This window comes from Schistocerca gregaria, chromosome 5 (genome assembly GCF_023897955.1).
Source record: "Schistocerca gregaria isolate iqSchGreg1 chromosome 5, iqSchGreg1.2, whole genome shotgun sequence".
Taxonomy (NCBI): Eukaryota; Metazoa; Arthropoda; class Insecta; order Orthoptera; family Acrididae; genus Schistocerca; species Schistocerca gregaria.
In genome coordinates, this window is record NC_064924.1 from 416,345,450 (window position 1) to 416,372,843 (window position 27,394).

Here is a 27,394-nt window from a genome sequence, read left to right on the forward strand (position 1 = left end):
CCTCGTGTCGCCGCCTTCACGGAGGGAAGTCGTGTGCGTAACATGACTGAATAGTGTAAACTTCGTTGTGTGTGTGTGTGTGATCGCGCACACACGCTGGCCGGTGCACTGCCGCGCAGACTCCGTCCTGATCTGGCTCACTTTCCAGACTCGCAAAATAGCGCTCTGCACGTTACGTTATATATATTTGTCAACGGAGGCCAGAGTTCACAAATTCCTAATTTACAAGCATGAAAATGTACTGTATACATTGGGATCATACGGAAGAAAAGAAGGGTTACCAGGATTTAACATCTCGTCCACGAGGTCGTCATAGAGACAGAGTACAGGCTTGGATTGGCAATGGATCGAGGAAGGAACCGATCGTGTCTTTTCAACGGAACCACGCAGGCGGCATTTGCCTTAGCCTAACCTGGACGCCTGGAGGGGGAGCTGAACATCGCCTTCTCGAATACGAGTCCATTGCCTTACCACTGCGCCGTCTCGCTCAACAGGAATTATAGGAGCTGTCTGTAAATCTAAAATTCGGAATCAAAAACACTGTGTGTAACAATCAGGTAAATATTGTACTGAACTACGTTTTTTATGCTAGGAAGCAATGCAGAATCAAATTACCGCATCCTTTCTTAGCTATATATCCGAAGAAAAGATCTTCATTCTCTCGCTGGGATTAACACACTCGGATTACAATTTTTAAGACGATTCAAAGAGGGGAAATAGGTAGTTGGCTACAGTTGGAACGTTTGGTCGTCAGAGGGGTGTTCAGTGAGCAGTATCTACGATGGACGAAGAAGGAGAAGAAAATTAGCCGTTTACTAAAGGAACTATCCCAACCTCAAGTGCAGTAGGGTGAACATACATCAATCTGCCCCGATGCGAATCTGGGCACTGCTACTCTTAGCTGAAAGTCCAGTGTCTTAACCACCACACCATCTCGTTCATTGTGACGAGGAGTCAAGAAAGCGGTTATCTTCATAAAGCATAATCTTCAAAACTGGAAGCTGTTAAATAAAAGAATACACACAGTAAATCTGTTACTGACATTCATGAAGAAAGCGTTAATAGCTACGAATATAAGGGACAGTTAACGGAAAACGAGACAGATGGAACAAAGAAAGCAAAATAGTTTATTATTGCAAAATTAATCGCCATGAATGTTGATACATTTATCCCACTGTGAGAGAAGATGGTCAATGCTTTCATGAAAAAATGTTATCGGTTGCCTATGGCACCACGATTGTGCCCAAGCGTGCACCTCTTCGTCCGAAGCAAATCGACGGCCACGAATGTCTTCCTTCAGGGCTCCAAAAATGTGGAAATCGTGTGGGGAGAGATCGGGACTGAATGGAGGATGTGTACGGTTTCCCAGGGGACTTCTGCAGCGTACTCTAAACAACCTCGGCAACATGTGGGCGGGAAAGTCATGATGACCTTTACCTTTGACTGCACGGACCCGCGGCTTACTGAGTTTCTGGAACACGGTTCCGCTATTAATGTACGGAACTATGAGGACATATCGCAAAAATTAAAGTAGGCCAAAAAGGCCAAAGGCCCAGAAATGTTGACGCACGGCACATTCTGCTGCAGGATAATGCCCTCGCACGTGTTGCCGAGGTCGTTTCGAGTACGTTGTAGAAGTTTCGCTGGGAAGCTCAACACATCCACCATTCAGTCCCGATCTCTTCCCATCGGATTTCCACATTTTTGGTGTACTCAAGAAAGACGTCTTGGGGGTCGGACGAAGAGATGCAGGCCTGGGTACAACCATGGCTCCACAGACAAATGTTTTTGTATGGAAGCACAGACCATCTTGTCTCACATCGGGATAAATGTATTAACAGTTACGGTGATTACGATTGAATTAATAAAGAGTTGAATTACTTATTTCCCGCCTGTCTCGTTTTCACTGACGGTCTCTCTATACTAACAACTGCCCTGAAATGTTCCTATCGTACGCACCTCTGAGTATAGGTGTCCCCAAGGGAAAGGGCGGAGAGGCAGGAGAGGCCAATAACGGCACTGGCTTCGCTTGAATTCTGGAGTACAGACATTTTATTCATAACATAATTTATCTATAACAAATACTGAGAGGATAACCATTAATTCTCTGCGATATAATAAGAGTTTTATGTCATTTTGTTCTTCGGACATGATATATCTCGAAAATAATCAACTTATTTATACCTAAAAGGGCAACCGCGCGCGCGCAGTGAGACACAAAACCCGCACACTTTTGGCGCCGTGCGGCGCACGAGGCAAATTACGCGACATACTGCCCCCAGGATTTCGGCAGAAACGTCTGTTACGGGTTTCGGATTCATTCTGTGCGCTGCTAAATATGTAAAACCAGTCTAAATAAGGCTATTTATCCTCGCTTTGACCCAAGAGACGGGGCTAAACACCTCGATACCATGAAGTCTATATTTAAAATCTCTAGCATTTCATGCACTACCAAAGATTCAGAGATCCCAACACTAGACAGGCATATGTCTCCAACTGACTCCTACTTCTTCCGCCGTTAATCTCCACATATAACAAGAAAACACTTCAACGCAATATGGAAAAAAGTCAAAACGGCACATTCTAATTACCGCGGAAACGAACATAGTTTATTAGCTTCAATTAAATGTCGCTAAGCCTGCTTCATTCACAAAATAGCTCTATCCAGTCCGTGATCTGATGTAAGGCCTTTGCTTTAACCGAGCATGCGCATCCTCAGTTAAAGGCAACAGTCGCCTAGAAAATCGGAAGTGAGTAAGCACAATTCCACGCTGGCTCACGGGAACGCAATTCAGAACGCTTGTAGATCTTTCGACCTGGAAAAATAACTTAATTGATGACTCAGGATCACCAGCTCACGATTTCTAAATACAATACGGAAACACAACCACCTCAGAACGCACATGAATGGTGCTCTCAGAATCGTCGACTTCGCAAGCTCCAACCCGTCCACAAAATTATTTAACATGTATACCTTTTGGGCAATGCAATCAAGACCAGAATGAGAGTGCTGCCTCCTAGCATGAGCTCTAGAAGTTTCTCCACAATGGAAAACACCAGCTGCCAAAAGTAAATCACTGTACCTTGAACCGAGCTCATATTTCAACACAGGTCCATCAACTCCATTCTGAAGAAAGTCTACTTCTATCAGAAACCAACCCTGTCATAGACAACAGCCATTGGAAAGCCAACGAGAGCGGTCCAGAAATGATGTGTTACAACAGTATAAGATATCACATTAACCCTTTTAATGCAAAACTGAGTAATCTGGTTTTCATTTTTCTGTTACATTAAGTTTTCCTTAAGATTAAGATGAATCATCTCACTTAGCCAATCTCAATGCAAGCTAATGTGATGTATCACTACGAATGTTTTAGTAGTTAACAGGACTATCTGAAAATTTCAGGTTACAGCAACCACCTTTGCCAATGAATTGTGTATGTGGAAAGATCCACATATAACAGGATGGAGAAGTAAATTAAGGAAATAGCTTATGAAACATCTGTGTGATCCAGATTAGAATACTTTTGAAGTGTGTGGGGTTCAATATCAAATAATACTAATACCAACAGGGGATATTGGATACATACAAATAAGGACAGCACCAATGGTCACAGGCGTAGATCCAAAGTTTGATTCTCAGGAGAGGGGTTGCAGTTGTAACCCTTCCCTCCTCCCTACACACACACACACACACACACACACACACACACACACTGAACTCGCCCTAACCCTCCCTTTTTGATGAGCCATATTATGCCTAAGAATTCAACAAGAATAATAATGACAATTAAGTACATAAAATTCTTTACTACAATAATCATTTGTTTACATTAGTGCTTAGTACATCACTATAGTATAGATTCCAAGGAAATGCAAAACACTAATACATTATTTGGAAAACATTTGTCCTAAGATTTTGCGAAGTCCAGTTGTCATGCATATGAAGTAAAAAATTTTCACACTTTTGATGACTTCATAACTTACACGGTATAAAATTGAAGTGTACTGAATAGTATTTCACTTAGGCCATAGCGCTAAGATTATGAATAAAGGTCTGCCGTCTACCACCATCTGAGCATTTGAAAAGGGGGAATGTATGTATGTTTCTGCCTACACCCAGTTAAGTCAGCTTTTCTGCTATTTCTTCTTACTGGGGTGTCTTCCCATTCTGTCTTTAACTATGTATGGTTTGCTGGATCCACCAGTGGACTCTCAAGCCATGTCAGATTTGTTGTTGACAGCAGGTTCATCTTTAATAGAAGTGCCACCTCAAGTTACCTTTTCCTGGTTGGAAAGCTTTCTGCAACCGTCCACACTTCAAGCCCATCCACCACATGGGCTAGCCCTCACGAAAAATATCCCCTGTTCAATGAAGTTGGTAGTTTTTTGGAACTTATGCTGTTTGATACTTCATTTTCATGTTACTATATTCTCGAAACAATAGCTAAAAAGTTTATAAAATTTCTCCTCCGTGCCATCTTCCCTTAGATATATTAAGAGACTTAACTGGCACTTGTTTAAAGATAGATGCAAATTACCCAGCGAATTCCTATGTACAAAGTTTCAAGAACTGGCTTTAAGGAAGGAATTTAGTCATCAAGAAATCAACACGAACAATGAAAAGTTGCAATGAGTATGGCAGAAGTGATACGACCATACTGAAGGACAATGTAAGCCTCAGCACCACCACCATACAAACCAGGTACCAACTGAATCAGCTCATCCACTGTCTCGTGAAGGTACCTGCAACTGTCATAGGACTCAGGAATGAATGAGTCATACACTGATAGAGAAACTCCCGAAACTCCCAGTACTTTGAGAGCTGCTACCCACTTCTTTCTTCGTATGTGCCTAGTAGACAGACATCATTACACTCGAGACCTTTTTTCTTCCTCAACACTATGTAATTATTTGTCATGAAAATTCATCTTCCCTATGTTTCAGAGTTTTTCTAACTTGGAGCAGATAATGTTATGTATCTGTGCACTTTTATCAGAAGTGCCAGCCCAGACAAACATACTTTAGTTTCCTGTGTCTTTAAATTTCAGTGGCACTCCACAGAAGCCCTCTGTACTCTCCACCTAACTGTGTCTCAACAATCAGCATCCACAATTCTCCCATTGCTGGTTGTTCACTGTGACATACCCACTGCTACAGAATCACTTTTGCCTGTCATATCAAACACCTTCAAGAATATGCCCGTAAAATTTATTTCTGTGCTTCAGATTATGAGAAATTGATAGATTGATAAACGAAAATTTACAGCTTAACAAGGAACTGAAAGGTCTAATTTGATGTATTACTTATTGATTGATATTGCTAATTCTTTATTTCCACCGGTATGCAGCAAACTGTGGGACAAGAAATGGCTATCTTCAAATCATTTCACATCATCAGTTGAACTGTTGTCTTTTTCTCACATGCAAAGACTAACTGACAGTTTTTTCAGTGTGGCAGAGCATCACTATTATTCTGTAGTAGGGAACAACACCCATTTCATATACCAGCACAAAAACAAAAAAATGAGACTAGTAAGTAATACTAATTATAGTAGTGATTTAGGCTTCACAGCAAGTGTTTGTGTTTCCATTTTAGATCAGGAGACCTTCTATCAACTACTTCGGAAAGAACACAAACACAGATTAGAATGTTATTTACATTACCAAGGGCTGCCTACATGCTTCACTTGTGTGTGGTACATGGCATGAGCAGGCAATGCATGTCTGTCTTAATCTGGGGTAGTATGGAGCTGTCAATGATCAGTTATTAACCAGATGACACCTTTATTCCAGAAAATACAAACTTCTCACATTACGTGCACAGCTATTCCTTTACGTTCTGCTTGGTCCGGTATTGATGTATGTTATTTATGTGTATAAAATTTTATGCACTTTTTATCCTGAAGTACCTATTCAGGACTTTATCTGAAATAAGGAGTCGTCAGGGTTCACATATCAAACTAGAGCATAGCTCAAATCTAGGTTAGGTTGGAAGTTATTAACTTGGTTAAGAGTTGATTAACTTAATGGACGTGAATAGTGCATCTCAGTTGTTATGACAGAACACCATTTGCTATTCAATTCAGCTCCTATACCATCTTCACTATAATTCATCACACTTCAGAAGTGTTTCCAGCACACACTTCATTACAAGTGTGTAGGCTGGCTCTTAAAGTTGGACAACTATATTTCACTCTCGCATAGGAAGGAGCAAAGTACACGCCCATAAAAATGTTTGACATCTTCCTGATGAGCTAAAGATGTTGGATAATGAAAACTGTTTTTCTTTTTAAATTAACATCTTCCTGCTTGACAGCTCTTTCTATACAACAGTTGAATTTATAGATAATTAAAATATATCCTGAGCTGCATTTTATTTATTAAATTGTATTGCAGATTATTTAAGCAAAAATCCAATTTGTAAATGGTGAGAATGTATTTGCATTCTTACCATGAAAACATATGATAGTTGTAAACCTACTGCCAGTTTCTACATCACAGGGCATTGTCAAAAACATAGTCCTAGTAACACGGCAGAAATAATGAATTTTTTCTGTTGGTTGTAAACAGTCGCATTATTATGAGTGAAATCATCTCTAAAACGAAATTACAAACATAGGAAAGAGATTCATTACTCTATTGCCAGCAGGATGTAAGTATACAAGAAAAGACGTGAGAGAAAATGCTAGTTTTTAGAACCTGATTACACCAATGGAATAAAATCAAGTGGGCGAAAATGGTTGAAATGGACAACTTTGTTGATTTCCTCTGATCCCTTCTTTCTTCATATAGTCTCAGCCTTATGTAATGTGTGCATTTAGTCTCTGTCATTCTAGTTAATCTGCTTCCTCGCGAAAGAACCCTTGAGTCTACTAGACAGTTTATCTGCCACTTTTGTGGACTTTACCAAACCACTGCTGCTGCATTACTAGTAGACCTATATAGTTGCAGTTGGTATTAATCATCCAGTACTCTAAATTCTGAAAAACAGAAACGCTATAACTAAAAATTAGGGAATAAGTTCTGTACAATCATTTCCCCTACATAGAATGTTACTATTTAGATTCTAGAAATGAAACCCATAAATTATATAATGTAGTTTACTTATAAACAAAATGAGTGGGGGAGTGTTATGTATACATGAAATGTATTCATAATTGTAAATGTGGACAATCATGAGCTTTATATTGGAATTACAACAATAAAAATTTTTGCTGGACCAGGACTCGAAACACGTTTTCCCACTTACTACGAGCCGTCACCTTACCATTAGGCTATCCGAGCTCAACTCAACGCCAGACCCAGACTTCCATACATACCTACTACGTATACTCAAATCCATTATGTATATTCCTGTACAACCAAGACATCTTACTTATAGTTGCCCTGTGTTGGTGGATAAATAAAATACTGCAGTGAATTGTGTAATTTGTACTTGTATGTCTGAAAGAACAGACTTTCTGGATGATACACAGTTGTATGAAATAATTTTGCAAGTATTGGCTGATTGTGAATTCTTTAATGTCAACTGTATTAGCTACATATGCATTACACACATGCGAACATTTGTGCCAGACTGGGACTTGAACCTAGTTACTTGAGCAGTTGCATTAACCACTTTGGCTATCCATGCACACTCTTTGGACTTACCCAAACTTACACATGTCACACCGTTTACATCAGGGTAGTCAACATGGTCCTTACCAGTCACAAGTGGGCATTACAGCTTTCATAGTAGACAGTATGTGGTTTTAGAAACATTTTCATTAGGTTTTCATAAAACTGTCAAAGTATTTGGTAATTAATAATAATAATAATTATTATTACTTCTTTCTTATCTCAGACGTTATGTCTGGTCAAAAGTGGAAAGTGATGCTGACCTTGATCAAGTGCGACTTCCTTTTAACTGCACGGTATATGTTATATTGCATTTAGGAACTTTCGGGTAATTGAACATGAATCAATAATTACGGATTTCTGTAGTTGTATATATAAGTTTGGATGTAGCTGTATTGCATTGATGTACTGGTGGATATTGTGTGGTATGACTCCTGTAGTTGATAGTATAATTGGTATAATGTCAACTTTATCCTGATGCCACATACCCTTGACTTTCTCAGCCAGTTGGATGTATTTTTCAATTTTTTCTCCTGTTTTCTTTTGTATATTTGTTGTATTGGGTATGGATATTTCGATTAGTTGTGTTAATTTCTTCTTTTTATTGGTGAGTATGATGTCAGGTTTGTTTTGTGGTGTTGTTTTATCTGTTATAATGGTTCTGTTCCAGTATAATTTGTATTCATCATTCTCCAGTACATTTTGTGGTGCATACTTGTATGTGGGAACGTGTTGTTTTATAAGTTTATGTTGTAAAGCAAGCTGTTGGTGTATTATTTTTGCTACATTGTCATGTCTCCTGGGGTATTCTGTATTTGCTAGAATTGTACATCCGCTTGTGATGTGATCTACAGTTTCTATTTGTTGTTTGCAAAGTCTGCATTTATCTGTTGTGGTATTGGGATCTTTAATAATATGCTTGCTGTAATATCTGGTGTTTATTGTTTCATCCTGTATTGCAATCATGAATCCTTCCGTCTCACTATATATACTGCCTTTTCTTAGCCATGTGTTGGATGCGTCTTGATCGATGTGTGGCTGTGTTAGATGATACGGGTGCTTGCCATGTAGTGTTTTCTTTTTCCAATTTACTTTCTTCGTATCTGTTGATGTTATGTGATCTAAAGCGTTGTAGATGTGGTTATGAAATTGCAGTGGTGTAGCCGATGTATTTATATGAGCGATTGCTTTGTGTCTTTTGCTAGTTTCTGCTCGTTCTAGAAAGAATTTTCTTAAATTGTCTATTTGTCCAAAATGTAGGTTTTTTATGTCGATAAATCCCCTTTCTCCTTCCTTTTTGCTTAATGTGAATCTTTCTGTTGCTGAATGTATGTGATGTATTCTATACTTCTGGCATTGTGATCGTGTAAGTGTATTGAGTGCTTCTAGGTCTGCGTTACTCCATTTCACTACAAATAAGTAGGTCAACATTGGTATAGCATAAGTATTTATAGCTTTTGTTTTGTTTCTTGCTGTCAATTCTGTTTTCAGTATTTTTGTTAGTCTTTGTCTATATTTTTCTTTTAGTTCTTCTTTAATATTTGTATTATCTAACCCTATTTTTTGTCTGTATCCTAGATATTTATAGGCATCTGTTTTTTCCATCGCTTCTATGCAGTCGCTGTGGTTATCAATATGTAATCTTCTTGTTTAGTGCGTTTTCGGTTGACTATGCTATTTTTCTTACATTTGTCTGTTCCAGAAGCCATATTTGTATCATTGCTGAATACTTCTGTTATCTTTAGTAATTAGTTGAGTTGTTGATTTGTTGCTGCCAGTGGTTTTAGATCATCCATGTACAGCAAATGTGTGATTTTGTGTGGGTATGTCCCAGTAATATTGTATCCATAATTTGTATTATTTAGCATGTTGGATAGTGGGTTCAGAGCAAGGCAGAACCAGAAAGGACTTAATGAGTCTCCTTGGTATATTCTATGCTTAATATGTATTGGCTGTGATGTGATATTATTTGAATTTGTTTGGATATTAAGTGTGGTTTTCCAATTTTTCATTACTATGTTTAGGAACTGTATCAATTTAGGATCTACTTTGTATATTTCCAATATTTGTAGTAACCATGAGTGGGATACACTATCAAAAGCTTTTCGGTAATCAATGTACACGTAGTGTAGCGACCTTTGTTTAGTTTTAGCTTGATATGTCACCTCTGCATCTATTATCAGTTGCTCTTTACATCCTCATGCTCCTTTGCATTTATTATTATTATTATTATTATTATTATCTTTAACTTACTGTAAGCCTGCTTTATAAAATTTGTCAAGTTACTTCGCTGCTTTGTAAATCACCATTACTGAAGATCTGGTGTGTGGATACAAAATTTTGCAACTACCAGAGTTACAAAAGTGAACTGTAGTTGAAAATATTGACAAACCCTGTTCTATATCCTTATGCCATAGCTCACTATATTCATCACCTAATACATTATTAATTAAATCCCACCCCAAAGAGAATGAGACTACAAAGACTCAAGACCGATGTTGCCATCGTATGCCCCACCACACTTTTAATACTTACTTACATGTCTGAAATAATGGACTTTGTGAATGATCCACAGCTGCACAGAGTAATTTGACATTAGCTGATTGTGAATTCTTTGACATCAATTTTACACACTACCTGTTAGTGACACATCAAAATTTCTGCTGGACCTAGACTTGAACCTGGATTTGATGCTTATTATGACCAATAACCTTAAACATTTCAGTCTGAGGAGCATGCATGGACAGCTGAAGTGGTTAAGACGACTGCTCATAATAAGAAGGATATCCAGGTTCGAGCCCTGGCGCAGCTCACTTTTTCAATTGACACTAATAGGCTGTACATCGGGTCAATGGAAGCGTCCGATTCCACCCAAACACTTTGACCCATGACGTAAGGGTGTTGGGGTGTGTGACGTCATTACTGTGTGCAGTTTACAAGCTGGTTAGTTGTAGGTGTTGGTTTTTTCGTATCAATAGTTATGGTTGACCTATATAGGTCAAGGGAAATGACCGATTAAAATTTTTGTAGAGTTTTCTATGCAGGTAATTGTGTTTAGGTATCGTCAGCTGTGGTGAAGGGCATTGTATGATACCAATTTCCATAGTTTTTGCTGTAAGCGTTGGTGTTTTGGTATCGTCAGCTGCGGTTGACCTATATAGGTCAAGGGAAGTGTCTGATTCCTGTAGATTTTTGTAATTTTTTTCCTTCGTCATTTTGTGCGTTTTGGGATCATGTTTTTTTTTTTTTTTTTTTTTTAATGTTATACTTAGCTTGCCCCCCCCCCCCCTCCCTAAAACTGCCAATTTCCCTCAGATGTCTCATTAGTTTGATTGTATTTTTGGAGGGAGATGTTATTGTCTTATTTATATGTATTTTCGTGTTTCTTGCCGTGTGTATGTAGTGACATCACAGGTGCTATAGTGGAGATGCTTAGAATAGCCATTTCCGCCATATTGATGACGTCATGGGTCAAAGCAAATGGGTGGAATCGGACACTTCCATAATCCATTTACATCTATACTTAATACACTCGGTGCCAAAGAATTCACAGTCAGCGAATAAATTTTGAGATGTTTAATTTGATGATGAGTAGTTATAATTCACTATGTAACTTTTCAGATGTTAACTGAAAGACCATTTTAATTAGGCCTATGTGAGAAATAAGTGTTGACATAATAAATATAAAGATCTTAATTATCTTAACAGTGTTACGCTCATAACGTTTACTTCCTTTCAGAGACCTATAAAAGTTCCAGAGCTCTAAACGTTTAAGTGCAACATGGTATTTCCTCAAAATCTGGTTTACAGTGAAAGATTGTGAAGTGTAGCCTGGGGTATGAAGTTAGGATGGAAGATAACACTATGGTCGAGAGCCAGCAAAATCAATGAATGTGGTTATGAAATAAATGCTGTGGTAAAAGATATATATATAGCACAGTCCCAGGTACATATTTAACCCTATCAGGGGCGCATGTTTCGTTGCAACTCAACAAAAGTTTTTTTTTTTTTTTCTGCTGTCGTATTAGAAGCGAAGCGATGAGTTCTGACAATAGTAGTTATCCCACGACAAACAAACTAATTGTTGTACTAGTCTTTGTACAACTGGTGCAGTGGACTGCCACAGGATGTCAGGCATAGACAGAGGTGGTAAGAGAGATTCCCAAAAGCTTTGGGATACTCCTAAGTAGATACTAAGTATGCTTCCCAAGGATCACAAATGACAGATTAATTTGGTGGTAAGTGTGCTTCCCAAGGCCCTTCCTGAAACTATGTTAGTGGTAACCATACTTCTCAAGAATCACTAAAACACCGCTGTTTGGTAGGATCTATACTTCCCACTGTGCTGAAGGCTATATTTCACAACAAACAGAAACTACAGATGGTGCAGCAGACTGTCACTAGATGCCAGGAGCATAGAGAAGTGGTAATACATATTCCCATAAATGCTGTAAAGAAATACAATTAGTGGGAAGAAAAATGAAGTTAATTCAGGAAATCTGAATCAAATAATAGAGGAATTTCATATAAGTATTTTGGTCCATATTACTAACACACATAAGCCTCAAAAATACCAATGGGAATCACTCTTATCAGGTATCTTAACTTTCACCCAATTCATAGTATATGCCACATTTGTCTCAAGAGTGAAACAGTCATGGTAATGTATCATAAATAGTTAAGATTATCAATTAACTACAAGTGAAGTTTATCACTGAACTCCTAATAGATGGAAACAAAACCATCATCTGCATTTTTCCACTAAAAATATTGATGAATTATCTAATATTGTATTTTTAACTGTACCAAACTCTCTGCCTTCCACCTCCCTTTAAAAATATCTGGAAAGAAAGGCTACACATATTTGTACATAAAAAATAATAATCTCACCAGACGAAAACTTAGTCAACCCCCCCCCTCCTCCAGGAGACATGTTTTTACCCCAAACATTGCCTCTGTCTCTGATAATGGTCTTAATTTGGCAAGCAAGAGAGTCTGTGAATTTCTTTAGCTATGTCATGTCCAACAGAAGCCACCTAGTGGTGATTAAATCCTGTGCAGTTACAAATTTGCAGAAATTTTGATTGTTACTTATAACTTTCTATTTCAAACAGTCCCCTACTTCCCTACATACAACATGAGATTAACATTTGGTGATTTAAAAGGACAGTTGAGATGTGACAGCGTGCCCATGGATCATCAGACTAGGAACATATATGTATGACCCTGTGAACATAACTGTAATAATCTTGGAAGATGGATGTGTCTTATAGAACTCATAATGTTGATGTTGATGAAAGGGTACTACTTGGACACTGAGAATGTTGGAATAAATATCCTTTTTTATGTTCACAGTAATTTGAAGTAATAGGTCCAGGTAGTGGAGCGAGAAACATGCCACCTCCAGCTTGAATTACATACTAAACACATGGTGGTTCAAATGTCTCATTGGGCCCTTGGTGTGCTTGATGCGTTGCACCATTTAAAAAGAGGCAAAATTGCGACTTTCTGCAACACATGCCTCCAATCTCCTACAGTCCAGTTTGTGTGTTGTTTGATCCACTAAAGATCTGCAGCTCTATAAGCCACTCTAAACAAATGTATTTTACTATGTAGCCAATGTCAGATGTCTACTGCAAGCAGTTTCCTTCACAATGTTCACTAGAAAACTGGCTGAGATGGACTAGCATTAACTGACAGCAGTAATTGCTGTCACATTTGAAAAGCAACTATCAATGACAAGATGCAACACTTGTCACTAGACCCTGTCAGTTACTACCTTTTTATGACCATTTTCTTATGCCATTCTACCTAGTTGCATGTGGTACACCATTCCTCACATATAAGATGGGACACTCTGGGTCGATACATCAATAAATCTACAACTTCACATTACAGTGTATACATCAAAGACAGCTAATATGGCGAGCAACCTTAAGGATTGTAAATTTGTACAAAAACTTTGCCCTCATTTGTTCTATGAATTAGACACATAATTTTAAAATCAATGTGATTACACTGTTTCTATGAAAAATCAAAATAATTACTGTGATTATGAGAACAACTCAGTGATAAATATAATATAAATGAAACCTGAGTACATATTGCCTGTTCACATTAATATTGGTGGTTCTGTATTCCACAAAGTCCCTAGTCTACTGGTAATGCATAGTGGCTACTGACAGCAAATCTCATTGGACAAACCATAATTCAAACTGCAAACTAGATTCAACTCAACTGTTTGACAAGTCACAACTTCTGACAAGACTCTGTAATTTTGCAAACTAGATTCAACTCAACTGTTTGACAAGTCACAACTTCTGACAAGACTCTGTAATTTTGTAAGTGAAATTATTTCCACTTTTTACTAAGGAAAGACACATTTCTAAACAACAATGGCAAACAATCCGTTTAATATCTGGCATTGTTTTTAGAAACAAGCTCAGCTGTTTCAGCCAAATCACTAAGTAAATATGACAAAAAAAAAAAAAAATTATTGCTCAAAACGACACTGTGCAAAATGTTGTAATGAAAGTAAACTGCAAAATACAAGCTTAATTCAGTGGAGATACAGAAACATTCTGCTTGGTTATTGTTGAATACTGCTACAGACAGAATAATTACATGTAGCATGCGACACTCTACTTAGTATTGCGTATTATGCACAGTTGTGGTCTAACCCTTTCCACCTTAATCCTCACAATCACGTTTTGATGCAGGCCCGAGTCTTTTGCCTTGGTTCTAACCAGTGTAGAATGATTGTACATATTCCTCACAAGACGCTCCTCTACATTACCATTCAGTGTCAACACATCGAAAAATTCAGAATGGAAGTGGGTAAATGCTGTGGTTAACAGTTTATAGACATCTCAACAACCAGGATCTCGAGAGAAAAAAAAAAAATTGAGCAATGATAGATAACCAATCTAAAAATACTGCTAAGAGCAGTGACTAGATACATCCACTTAACTAAAACTCAAAAAGTTGTGGCAATGTCTTTTCACTTGTTCAGAACACAGTAGTAAACTGAGTGAAAATGTATTATACTCCCTCACACCATAATTCAGAAATCTTGTTTAGTTTAATGGAGAAAATTCTAGTGAACAAATGGGCATTATTATCGCTTAGTTGCAATCGTATTCTAAATCACACAAAACTGACAACATCTAAAAATACTGCCTCAGCTTGTACATAATGAGACAACATGTATTACTTCTCCCCATATCCAACTTTTTTTGCATGAAACTGTGACTAGTTATTTACTGAGTTTTTGAAATAGAACAGTTTCTACAGCCTAAAACAGTTATTCACAAAACATATGTGCACATTTGTAACATGCACTTCCACTGATGTAATATGCAAAATAAACACATAATGAAGTATTATTAAGTGGACTGATGTGTATTACTTTATTCAGTCTGTATTAGGTACTGGTAACGTTCCAGAAAAGTAAACAAAATTTGTAAACTCTCATCAAAAAATTCGAACTTAACACGGAAGGAAGATTAAAGTTTAAAACCCTTTTGCTGATGGGGTCATTAGAGATGGAGTAGAATCTTTAATTGTCGAGAGAAACAAAAAGAAGCTGGCTATGTCCTTATCAAAGTTACCATCCCAGCAATTGCATTGAATGATTTTGTAAAAACATGGCAAAACCCAACATAGATGGTCACTGATGGAGTGAGTCCAATGTCTTAACCACTGAGCCACTTTGTTTAATACACACAACACAAGGATCACAGGTGGCAGTCTCCGAACTGTCTATGGTGGCAAACCATCACAGAAAAGCTTGAACTAGATATAATAGGAATGTATCATGACAAAGAATGATCCAGCCTAGCAGTACTGATGGAAAAATATGTAGATATTTTCAACAAGACTTACAGAAACACACTTATGAAGGACAATCATTATTTTTAAACAGTGGTAAAATCCATCCGACTGAACCACTTAAAAAGGTCAACAAACAAACAAGAGCAGTATTAATTTTTCATGCAAGAAATTGAACAAAATATCTTGTGTAAGGATTTGAGAAAAATGACAACGATAAACAAAAATTCTAATCACAGTATAAACTGCAATGACCTGACCTGACATCTCTCTGAAGAAGTTTTGAAACTTAATATATGTTAAGTGAGAGCTCATGGTGAAACTAATGGACACTACTGCAACCCACTCATTATTAATGGACTGTTATCAAATATTAAACCTATTAGAAATTTACAAATACATAATATTGCAACTGAAGTTTGTTACATTCATACATATAGGAGCTCTGAATGAATCACTTCACAGCAATAAACGATAAATTTAGCTCTCTTCCTGCATAGCATATAGAATACTGTTTTTCTATTTTATTTACTTATTTTTTTAGTTGCCAATCCAAGAAAACAACATCAAGTCTAAACCAAGACACTAAGCTAAACTCTTTGCATGATTATTCAAAAGAAATTCAGAATATTAACAAATAATTCGAAAAATAATTTTGTCACGGTGGAATTTCTTGAGCTTGATAGCTGCAGAAATTGCTGACTACAAAACTCAATAGCAAATAATTACTATTTCTTGCAGGCTACACTAGGCTTCAGTAGAGGCAACACATTTTCAGAAAAAAATGAACTTCATATTAGAACTTTCGCAGGGCAGTGTAAGAAAATTAAACTGTTAGTAAAGGAATAAATACTTGAACTGTGAGAAAAAGACTAAACATTGTAGTTCTCTAACATATCAATTGTTACCTGCGTTTAAATTTATTCGTAGCATTTGCAACATGTGTGTCCATTTTTCCTGCACTTAAAAAAAAAGATCAGAGAAAACTAGGCATAAAAATGAACTACCTGCACAGAGAGTACTCAATTACTGAAAATACTTCCTTTCACGAAGTCAGTATCCTAGCTGTACCGCAGATTTTCCTATGTTTAGGAAATCAGGAATTAAAATTTGCTGCTTCTCGTAAACTAGGGAAAATGCAAGACTGCAAACTCAACTGGAGTAATCAGTAAACATTTTCTGGGATTCTTATACGCACATACATCACAGTTGTGAATCTCAAACCTTGATGTTTACAAACGCGGATCTCGCAATAGCGCGCAATGACAAGAGAGGCTTGCAACGCCGGTAATATTAACGACAATTCTCAGAAACGAATATGAATGCCACTATGTCGTCTGCGTTAAGAAAATCACTTCAATTTCGATATTCTGTTTAGTCAATTAACAAATAACCGCATCATCTACGAATTATGACAGTTGATGTTTACAGACATGCGCACTTAAGAACAAATTCCAGTGTATGACAGAAATGTGTAATGAAAAAATAACGCAAACGACTTACGGTGTAGTAAGATAACAGGCCGGCGTTGTCATCCAGCACGAACCATCTGAATTGCCATCCTTTCATCACATTTGTCCACTTGCTAAGCGAACCCTCCATGGTAGCCATTACGTCTGAGCCAGACGACACACAAGTCACAGCCTGCTCGAATCTCGTATCACAATCCAGTGAAAAATATTTCGACATAGTCATTTGTTTCAGTACCACAACATTGCTATTTGTCAAATAAATAGTCATTTCACTGTTACGGATATTTCTATGATATTCTGCTCTACATTTAAAAACTTTTTATAAAATTAGCAAGAAGTATTGAAGAATTTAAACATTGTTGTTTTAAATACAATCTGTTACTGATGGGAGGTAAGGGATCTTGCGCCAAGGAAACTTCTCCACAGTTCTCCAACTTCTGAAAATAAAAGCAAGAATAATGAATGGCTAATAACTATGGATTTTCGGACGAAAGAGAGATATTGAAAAACCACCTTTATTTCTGTCTTTACGATAGTCTTTGATTTGTACATATCTTCTGTACCTTTGGCAACTGACTACTGCGGCGTGTTTGTGCGGAACGTTGTTTATGTAGTGTGTTTTGAAATTTTGCGGCGATGTTTAACTCGAAATATATTATTAGTACATGGCAGTTGTGTAAGTATGTTGCACTGTTTTGCGCACTCCGTATTTAACGGCAGTTTTCACTAATTTATGCAGCAGCAGTATGAAACTTTTTTGTTTATGATACGAGAAAGTTAAATATTACCGTATACATTGCCGATTTAACATATTTTTTCAAGCGCTCGATGTTTAAGTCACTTCGCCTTACGATATGAATGTCAATTGCTATTCGTAGAATACTAATTGAATGCTCTACTCGTTGTTCGTGTGAAGAGATGGATATCTTACATTGAACATGATAGCAATGTTTGATCCTTTGGTATCTGTTTGCTTTTAAGTAACCAATTACGTTCCTTCTAAGAAGCAGTTTAGTCAATTTTATGTACACGAATGAAAGCAAGTACATTTACTTCAGTCATCGCTTAAATGTAAACACTGTAGGTATTGTAAGTCATACTATTGCCTTATACATAATAGCAAATCGCACATTTAAATACAGAATTTAACACAGTTTCCCAATCTGCCCATATCACCTAGCATGGTAACTGAATATTTTTCTCCCTTCTTCCTCACCTCTTGTCATTCTCACGGCATCTTTCTCTTAATCCTTCCATGTCATCTACGCTCTCCAGTCCACGTGCGTACAAATATATGGTGTGTGTGTGTGTGTGTGTGTGTGTGTGTGTGTGTTTAAATTTCTTATTAGATTTTCCCCTTTTGTTATAATCTATCATAGCTGTGTATTAGTTACCTTCACATACCGACTCTACTCCACAAGGGATCCTGAAACTATCCCCATCAGTATTTATGGATTCATCCAGGGATCATCTGGAAATGATATAGCAGTTATCATCTTAACACAATGTAAAAAAAAAAAAAAAAAAGAGCTCGAATATACATGCATATACATCGTGGTTCTGCATATTTCGCACTATGTAACTATGAACGAGTGTCGTGGAACTAAGATACGAATTTAAACTTACAGTAGTTTTAAAATACACATATAACACATCCACTGTCTGCTATCTTCCAGTACTTATTACTTTTCTGTCTAGTCTTGTACTCTCTGAGCTATGTTTTAATGCCTAAAGTTTTTGGAAAATTTTTAAAGTTTCAAGGAAGATAGAATGAGGCGGCTGATTTTTCATTAAGAGAGTTTTAAATAAACAGAAGCATATTCGCATTTTTCGTGTCCCGATAGACGCATTTTTCCACTGTTCCTCTCATTTCCTTGCTGCAGCAGGGCATGTAGCTCATATGAACAGCAATATATTGGTCAGTAAAATCCAGATAGTTCACTTGCAAGGGAAACTCCCCATCGCACCTCCTCACATTTAATGGTAAGATGGCTCAGTGGATAGCCCATCAAAAACTGGACACAGGACGAAAGTGTGCTGAACTGTCAAAAAAGAAGCAAAATGGAAACAGCGAACGGTTCATACCCAAGATATGAAACATCAAGAGAATCGGCAGAACTAAGGCACCGTGGTTATGTGGTCATAGTGTTGGAAATGTAAAGCGAGAGGTCCCTGTTCAAATCTCCCCCTTGCCATATTATTATTTTTTTTTCCTTCCACAAACTTATGAACTGTCCGTCTGGTCATTTACGTGACTGTCCGCTGTAATATCCACGTTTGTGGTTGTGTCCAGTGAACAGACGGACAGTTAATAACTTTGTGAAAAACAAGAGAGAGAGAGAGATTTGAATACGAATATCCCCTTTTGCAATCCAACACCGTGAGTCCATAATCAAGACGCCTTGGTTCTGCCAACTCGCTTGATGTTGCATGTCTTGAGCTTGGAACGTTCACTGTTTCTATTTTGCTTCTTTTTCACAGTTCAGTACACCTTCTCCCGGTGTTTATGCCCAATCTTTGTTCAGTTTTTGATGGGCTATCCGCTGGTTCATCTTAACACTAAATCTGAGGGAAGTGCAATGGGGCAGTTTCCATAGTTAGGTGACATGGAAGTAACGCAAAACTAGTTTTACACATCATACCGGATTTCACGTGTAGAAAAATTTTGCATGTGCATCACTACTACAACAAGGGTTTCCCAGATAATAACGGGGACACTTTACAGCATATTTATTCTAGCTACGTCACTTCATAAACTTCGTTTTTGCCTCACACCGGACTGTACGGTCGTACTTTAAGTGCACCTGTAGATAACTTTGAACCTCTGTATCTGGAAATGAATAAAAATGCGAAGAAAGTCATCAAGGTTGTTCGAGATCGGGACCTTAGGAGTACATCGTAAAACATACAATCATTTGCTGCAAATAGCCGTCTCGGAATCCGCGGCTAGATTTTGGTACACACCAAAATACAAGTTTTTGGGAGTCTCTCGACAACGGATGAATATTTTTGAAAACGGGAGTTGGCCCTTTTGGATAAATGCCTAGAGAATGTTGTCGTGGTCTTCAGTCCGAAGGCTAATTTGATGACGCCCTCCTTGCTACTCTATCCCGTGTGAGCTTCTTCATCTCCGAGTAAATACTGCAACCTACATCCTTCTGGATCTGCAAATTGTATTCATCTCTTGGCCTCCCTCTACGATTTTTACCTCCCACACTTCCCTCCAATACTAAATTGGTGACCCATTGATGGCTCAAAAGTGCCCTATTGTTCGATCCCTTCTTTTGGCCAATTTGTGCCGCAAACTTCTTGTCACCCCAATTCTCTTAGGTACATCCTCATAGTTGCGTGAACGACCCATTCAATCTTCAATATACTTATGTAGCACCACATTTCGGAAGCTTCTATTCTATTTTTGTCCTAAAATGTTAATTGCCCAACGTTCAGTTCCATACATGGCAAGACCCTGTACAAATAACCTTCAGAAAAAACTTCATAATATTTAAATATATATTCGACGTTAACAGATTTTTCTTCTTCAGAAATGCTTTTCTTGCCATTACCAGTCTACATTTTATATCCCATCTATTTCCGCAATCTTCAGTTATTTTGCTACCCAAACAGCAAAACTCATCTACTACTTTAAGTGTCTCGTTTCCTAATCTGTTTTCCTTAGCATCCCCTGATTTAATTCGACTACATTCCATTATCCTTGTTTTGTTTTTGTCAATGTTCATCTTATATTTTCCTTTCAAGATACTTTCCATTCCGCTTAATTGATCTTTCAAGTTCTTTGCTGTCTTAGACAGAATTTCGATGTCGTCGGCAAACCATAAAGTTTGTATTTAATCTTCTTGAACTTTAATTCCTACTCCAAATTTTTCCTTAATTTCCTTTACTGCGTGTTCAGTGTACAGTTTGAATAACACGGGGGCAGACTACCACCATCCTGCCTCACTCCCTTCTCAACCACTGCTTCCCCTTCATACCCCTCGACTTTTATAACTGCCGTTTGGTTTCTGTACAAGTTCTAAATAGCCTTTCGTTCCTTGTATTTTACCCTTGCTGTCTTCAGAATTTCAAAGAGAGTGTTTCAGTCAACATTGTCAGAAGTTTTCTCCAAGTCTACAAATGCTAAAAACGTAGGTTTGCCTTTCCTTAACCTGTCTCATAAGTCGCAGGGTCAGTATTGCCTCGCATGTTGTACATTTCTCCAGGATCCAAACTAGTTTCCCCGAGGTCAGCTTCTACCAATGTTTCCATTCTTCTGTAAAGAATTCGTGTTAATATTTTGCAACCATGACTTATTAAATTGGTAGTTCGATAATTTTCACACGTGTCAGCGACAGCTTTCTTTGGAATTGCATTATTATATTCTTCTTGAAATCTGAGGGTACTTCGCCTGTCTCACACATCGGATGGAAGAGTTTTGTCATGACTGGTTCTCCCAAGGCTGTCAGTAGTTTTGACGGAATGTCGACTACCCCCGGGACCTGTTTTCAACTTGGATCTTTCAGACCTCCGCCAAATTGTTCTTGAAGTATCATATCTTTCGGCTCATCTTCATCTACATCCATTTCTCTTTCTATAACATTACCTTCAAATTCATCTCCTTTGTTCAGACCCTCTATATACTGCTTCCACCTTTCAGCTTTCCCTTCTTTGTTTAAGTGTTCCATCTGAGCTCTTGATCAACTTTTTAGTCTTCATCACGGACTGGGTTTCCGGTGTAGTGCAGTGGAAGTGTACTCAGATGAGGAGTTGGCGGACGTTCGTTTGCTTTATGGTTTAGGAGACAGTAATGGTCGCAGCGCTCAACGTTTATATCGGGACAGATTTCCAATAGTGCCGGTTTACGTTACCGCTGTTGGTGAATGACGCTTCGTCGCTAAATAGAACGCGTGCAAAAATTATGTCATAGTCCCGTAATTTCTCGTGTGCTCAGTGGCAGAACTGTACACGACGTTCAAAGTCGTCGTCATGCAATTCCTGGTGCATAGAAATATGGTACAGGTGCAATCGATGTTGATGTAGCATTCTCAACACCGACGTTTTTGAGATTCCCGATTCTCGCGCAATTTGTCTGCTACTGATGTGCGAGTTAGCCGCGACAGCAGCTAAAACACCTACTTGGGCATCATCATTTGTTGCAGGTCGTGGTTGACGTTTCACATGTGGATGAACACTTCCTGCCCGTTGGGCATTTTGATCACAATAGCTATACATCAGCACGATATCGACCTTTTGCGCAATTGGTAAACGGTCCATTTTAACACGGATAATGTATCACGAAGCAAATACCGTCCGCACTGGCGGAATGTTACTATTACAGCGCCATCTATCACAAAGGAAAACAGTGGTCCAACTGAAACATTTCATTTCTTTACGTACTACACGAATATGTAATAAAAATGGGGGTTCCTATTTAAAAAACGCAGTTGGTATCCGTTTGACCAATGGCAGTGCCATCTAGCGGGCCAACCATAGCGCCATCTGGTTTCCCCCTTCAAGCTAGACGAGTTTCGTCCTTTGTAGTTTTTTCGTTTGATGCTTATTTCGTGAGATATTTGGCCCGGTCACTATCAATGGACCACCCTGTATAGACGATTTGTAACCAATAAGTTTCTTGTAAACATTCTCGAAATGTGCTGATCAGGCTTTCTGAGACCATTGCCCCTCAACGAGATTATATAGGCTCGAAATCAGTATATCAACAGAATTCAGCATCTAACTGTAGTTTAAGATTGGAAAAATAATGTTGTCTGAACATTCCTTAATCTAAAATTACAGGAAAATGCACAACGTATGAGTGACGTTCAACAAACAAAACTCATATGTTTTTGTCGGTGTTATATTAAACCGTTCAGATCCTCTGGCTACAATTCTGTAAATTAATGTTTGCTGCGTATTAGCTGCAACATAAATATTTTCCTCAATGGAAACCTCATGTACACGTTTGTGCATGTTCAGTCTTTTCACCAAGCACAAGGGCTGCCACCTGTTGGGCTTGGAAGCCCTGGAGCGTCGAGAGTACTCAGGGGCGGTATTTCCTGACGTCTCCACGGCCTTTGACTACATGTGGCACGAGAATCTCCTTTACAGATTTTTTGTTCCAGGGATTCGACGCCACATGTCAAACTCATCTGCGTGATCGGACTTTTCATGTTCGTGCCGAAGACGGCATCTATACCAATAGGCCTATACGTGCGGGAGTGGCGCAAGGGACGATTCTCGGCCCCCTGCTGTACCCTCTGAATACATCCCATGTATTACACACGGACAGGGTATCCCTTGCACTATATATGGATGACGCCGCACTCTACGCGCGTTCCCTAAGGATTGACGTCGTTCGCCGCCACTTACAGGAGGCATGCGATGTCCTGGGAGCCTGGGCACGAAATGACGCCTTAAGTTCAATGACACCAAAAGCCAACCTGTCGTAATAACGCGACGTAGAGTGCCCAAGGACCTTCAGGCATTGCGATTCATGGGAGGCCCCATCCACTTGTCTCCCACGGTATCTAAGGGTAACTCTCGATGGACACCTCACCTGGAAGCCGCATATGCGTGAGGTCTGAGGAAAAGCGCATACACGCTTGAAGGCACTTTATCCCCTATTAAACGCAGAATCAACACTTCCTCCGCACTGCGGAATTATGCTATACCTGGCACTGATCCGACCAGTGCTAGAATACACGTCTGCAGCGTGGGGAAACGCAGCCGATACACACTCTGCGACTCGCCTTGCACTTACCACGTGACTACCCTGCCGGGGCCTTGCATGAGGAACAGGCACCCCCATGATTAGGTATGGCATAAAACAGACTGATCGACGGTTCAGTCTGACAATCGGCAAATTTCAAGACTGGGAAGCCAGCAGCACAGACGGCGGACCATCAGATGGCTCGACGTGCTTCGGCAGTGAGATAGGCAGAATATAAACGCGTCCATGCACCAGACGCAAAGAGGACAAGCACGATAGTTAGGTCAATAAAAACAACACTTAGAGGGAATTCGGGAAAGGTTACACACTGCTTGGAGCCAAGACAACCTTTGCGTCAGGCTCTCAGTCAACCCGTCTGCTGACTTGCAGAGGAGGAAGACGGTGTTCTTTTAATGACCGATTTCCACGGATTGTTTAATAATGTAGTTCCAAATAGATGTTAGTGTGGTCAGAATCACAGTCGGTCACACTCCATTGAATGTCCAGTGGAAATACAGTGTTCGTCAATAGCGGACTTGCTTGGTTGCAAAAGGCGAGTGGAATGTTGAAGCGCCGCGCAGCGTTCTCAGTGCGTGTGGTCTGTCCTATCCGTTGAAATACGCCTGGCGGAAAATCTGACGAACCGTGGTAGTGGCTGCCAATTGGACAGTGCGTGGAACCCAATCATCTCCACGATTTGTTCTAATCAAAGACGACCGAGTGCGCCAACGGCTGCGTCGAGCGTTAATCAGAGTGCAGCTGAGTTCCGCGGTTCCATCAGCGAGGTCGCTGCCGCCGGGAAGTGAGGTCCGTCTGTCAATTTGAAATTCGGCGCATGCGCGAAAAGGTCGTTCCGCGCTAAGTAGGGTGGAACGGAGCACGTCTTCGTCAGTCTACGATGGCTTACCTGAAAATGACTGGCAGGTGTCCACTTGAAATACCGTGCTAGCCCGAAATTTGTTTGAACGTTCAATTGGCCGGGGAAATTTTAAAAATCACATCCAACAGCGAATGTTTCAAAATTAATTATATTTGTCCATAAAAAGAAGCGAAGTGTACCAAGTATATTTCGAAAACGGGTACATACATGTATACCATACATCTTGCATCCAAAATCATTAAAAAATCACGTAAGAGCATTCGAGCATAAAAATTTCCTTCCTCCAGAAAAAAATTCAGTCCCGAAAGGGTTAAACTAATAAATAATGGAAGTCAGTGAGGTGGTTGGTACTGTGTATTTATAACAATCTTTTTTTTTTAATTTACTCTGGGCTCGGACAATGCCCATCGTAGAACGTGTTTCAAGTTTCTTGCTTTTGTTTTCATTGTCACATTAGTCGTAAACCCCACTTTACACCTGTAGCTTGTGGCGAATGGGATCAGTATTCTTAAGTAATGGGTACTCGTCGCCAATCTTTCTGTAAATGTTACTACTTCTGTTTTAGAGAAATCTATTTTCCATGCTGTCTTCTCGCAGACCAGGATATTCTACTTTGGCATGAAATTAACTGTCTGAAAGTATTCCTTCATTCAATCAAAACGGTCTTAAAACACAGAAACTTACTTGCCGATAGTTCAGGAAAATAGTTACTTATAGAATTTATTACCTGTTATAAGCTTAGAGCCGGGCGGTCTGGGGCGCCTTGCCAAGGTTCGCGTTGTCTGGGGCGCCTTGCCACGGTTCGCTCGGCTCCCGCCGTCGGAAGTTCGAGTCCTCCCTGGGGCATGGGTGTGCGTGTTGTCCTTAGCGTATGTTAGTTTGAGTTAGATTAAGTGGTGTGATAGCCTAGGGACCGATGACCTTTGGTCCAATAGGAACTTACCACAAATTTCCAAAATATAAGCGCGGACTTATTTCATGTGCGAATGAGCATTTTTCACTTTTGGCCTCAACCGGCACTATCAGGTCTGGGAACATCGAAATGTGTTGAGCTTCATCCCTGCGTTGGTAAAACACCAATCTGCGAACAAAACTGGTAATTTTATCTTGCGCTGTCAAAATATTCACCACATTTCTTTGGAAGCCGAGGTTAAGCGTATTTATTTCTAAAAAGATACTTGCAAGTTATACTGCTCTGTAAATAATACTTAATTATTTTCTCTTTTTCTGCCCTCACCCAATCCATTAACAAAGCAGTTCCTTGTCGAAGCTCGAGCACTCTATGCAACACCTTTCAACGTTATAGACATTGTACTTCTGTGTGGAAATGCGCACATCGAATTTGGCTCCAATCTCTTTGTGTCGTTGCACTACCTCGGATATGGTTTACAATCTTCACTAGGTAAGAGAGTAAACTCAACAAATCAGGTGGAAGTATTTTCTGTGTCAAAGAATAACGATGTATAAGGCAGTGGTCGAACGTTGCATTTGGATAACTTCTTTCACCAATGTATGGAATCCAGAGCGAACGCCCATCATGGAAGACGATACTTTGTGCATACAGCCACGAACCTCAATTTTTCATTTACCGGTAAGCATATTCGTCGTGTGTAGTAATGTCCAGTGATTCCGAGAACAGGTATTCAACTTTCGGACGTCACTTTTTATATGCATCAAACACAAACAAACAGCTGAGAATAAGATGCAGCGTCGGTCGATTTCCCTAACTGCAGTGCAAAGAAATGACTAGATCTTATTTCGTTTAGTAATGTGTCCAACCGAACTCATGTCCTCGATACTATTTCTACTGTGTTTTTAGAAGGAGGTATCTATCTTTTCCACATGTTGCTCTCATAGAACTGGTTTCACCGTGTCTGGTAAGTAACGCATGATGAGATCCTACTCGCCTCCATAGCTGAGGAGGTTGTGCCGGCACGGTGGCTCAGCATGTTCGGTCGGAGAGGTGGCTGGCCTCTGTAAAAAAAAAAAAAAAAAAAAAAACCCACCCGGAGTGAAAGGATCAGCAACGAACTTCAGTGGATGTCATGTGACGTCCTCTATGACCAAATACAACGAACAATAACGAACAAAATGAAAAAAAAAAAAAATAGGTTACTAACGTACGCCTGTGTGATGACGCTCGGGGGCAACCCTTTGCGCCATTTCCATCCTCTCCAGCTAACGTTTGCGTTGCTGCTGTGGGTCTTAGTCAACAAGAACTGCTTTCAATTGCACGCACGCAAGGAAGATTTCGTAGCCTTCCTTTGGATAGTCAGTGAGAGATGTAGGTGAGGGGGTGAGATGGAAGTTGCTCATAAGAAAGAAAGAAAGAAGTGCAGGTCGCGAGAAATTAATACTTTCAGTTTAGAAATGTAGTATTTCTAATTAGCCTAGGTGTATTTTAGTATGCTGTGACGCAGGCAGGGAGTGCATCATGCAGTTATGCTTATGTCCGAGCAACCAGGTCCTACCCCTAGTCAATCGCATCATACACCTACTGCAGGAACTTTTATCTGACAGCCAGTGCGGCTAGGTTACATGCAGAGGGATTCCGTGACGAATGCAGAGATCCATTTGTCTCTGATGGCTGCTATGTGACACCTATCTTCACGGGACATTGGCAGCTTGTTAATCTCTTACCAGATGTGTCCCCAGACAGTAACTCTGCCTCCAAAATACAACTTTAAAAGTCAAAAGTAAATTGTAGCATTGTGCTCGGACTGGAGCTGTTTTTTACTAAACAACTGCCTGATATTGTTGCTGCCTGTGACATGGTAGTGATTGAGTTTGATCTGTTTCTACATTTTGGAACAATGCGTTGGGCCAGGTTTCGAGCAGGTATCTCACTTCAGTACTTTTGAGAAAAAGTGCTGAAGTTGAATTGAGGCAG

At 39.2% G+C, this 27,394-nt stretch overlaps 2 protein-coding genes across 5 annotated transcripts in view; one reads left to right on the forward strand and one right to left on the reverse strand.

Annotated features, from left to right (window-relative positions):
- Positions 1-17,409, reverse strand: part of LOC126272399 (oxysterol-binding protein-related protein 9) — a 480,270-nt gene extending 462,861 nt beyond the window's left edge. The window contains exon 1 of one of the 4 annotated variants that reach the window (XM_049975226.1): positions 16,953-17,409. In XM_049975226.1, coding sequence (XP_049831183.1) covers positions 16,953-17,189 — 237 coding nt within the window. In that variant the 5' untranslated portion in view covers positions 17,190-17,409. The remainder of the gene's footprint in view (positions 1-16,952) is intronic. The other 3 variants (XM_049975225.1, XM_049975222.1, XM_049975223.1) reach the window with 3 other exon arrangements.
- A 44-nt stretch (positions 17,410-17,453) lies between these two features.
- Positions 17,454-27,394, forward strand: part of LOC126272744 (3-hydroxy-3-methylglutaryl-coenzyme A reductase) — a 442,088-nt gene continuing 432,147 nt past the window's right edge. The window contains exon 1 of the mRNA XM_049975803.1: positions 17,454-17,597. The gene's annotated coding sequence lies outside the window, so the exon portion shown is untranslated. The remainder of the gene's footprint in view (positions 17,598-27,394) is intronic.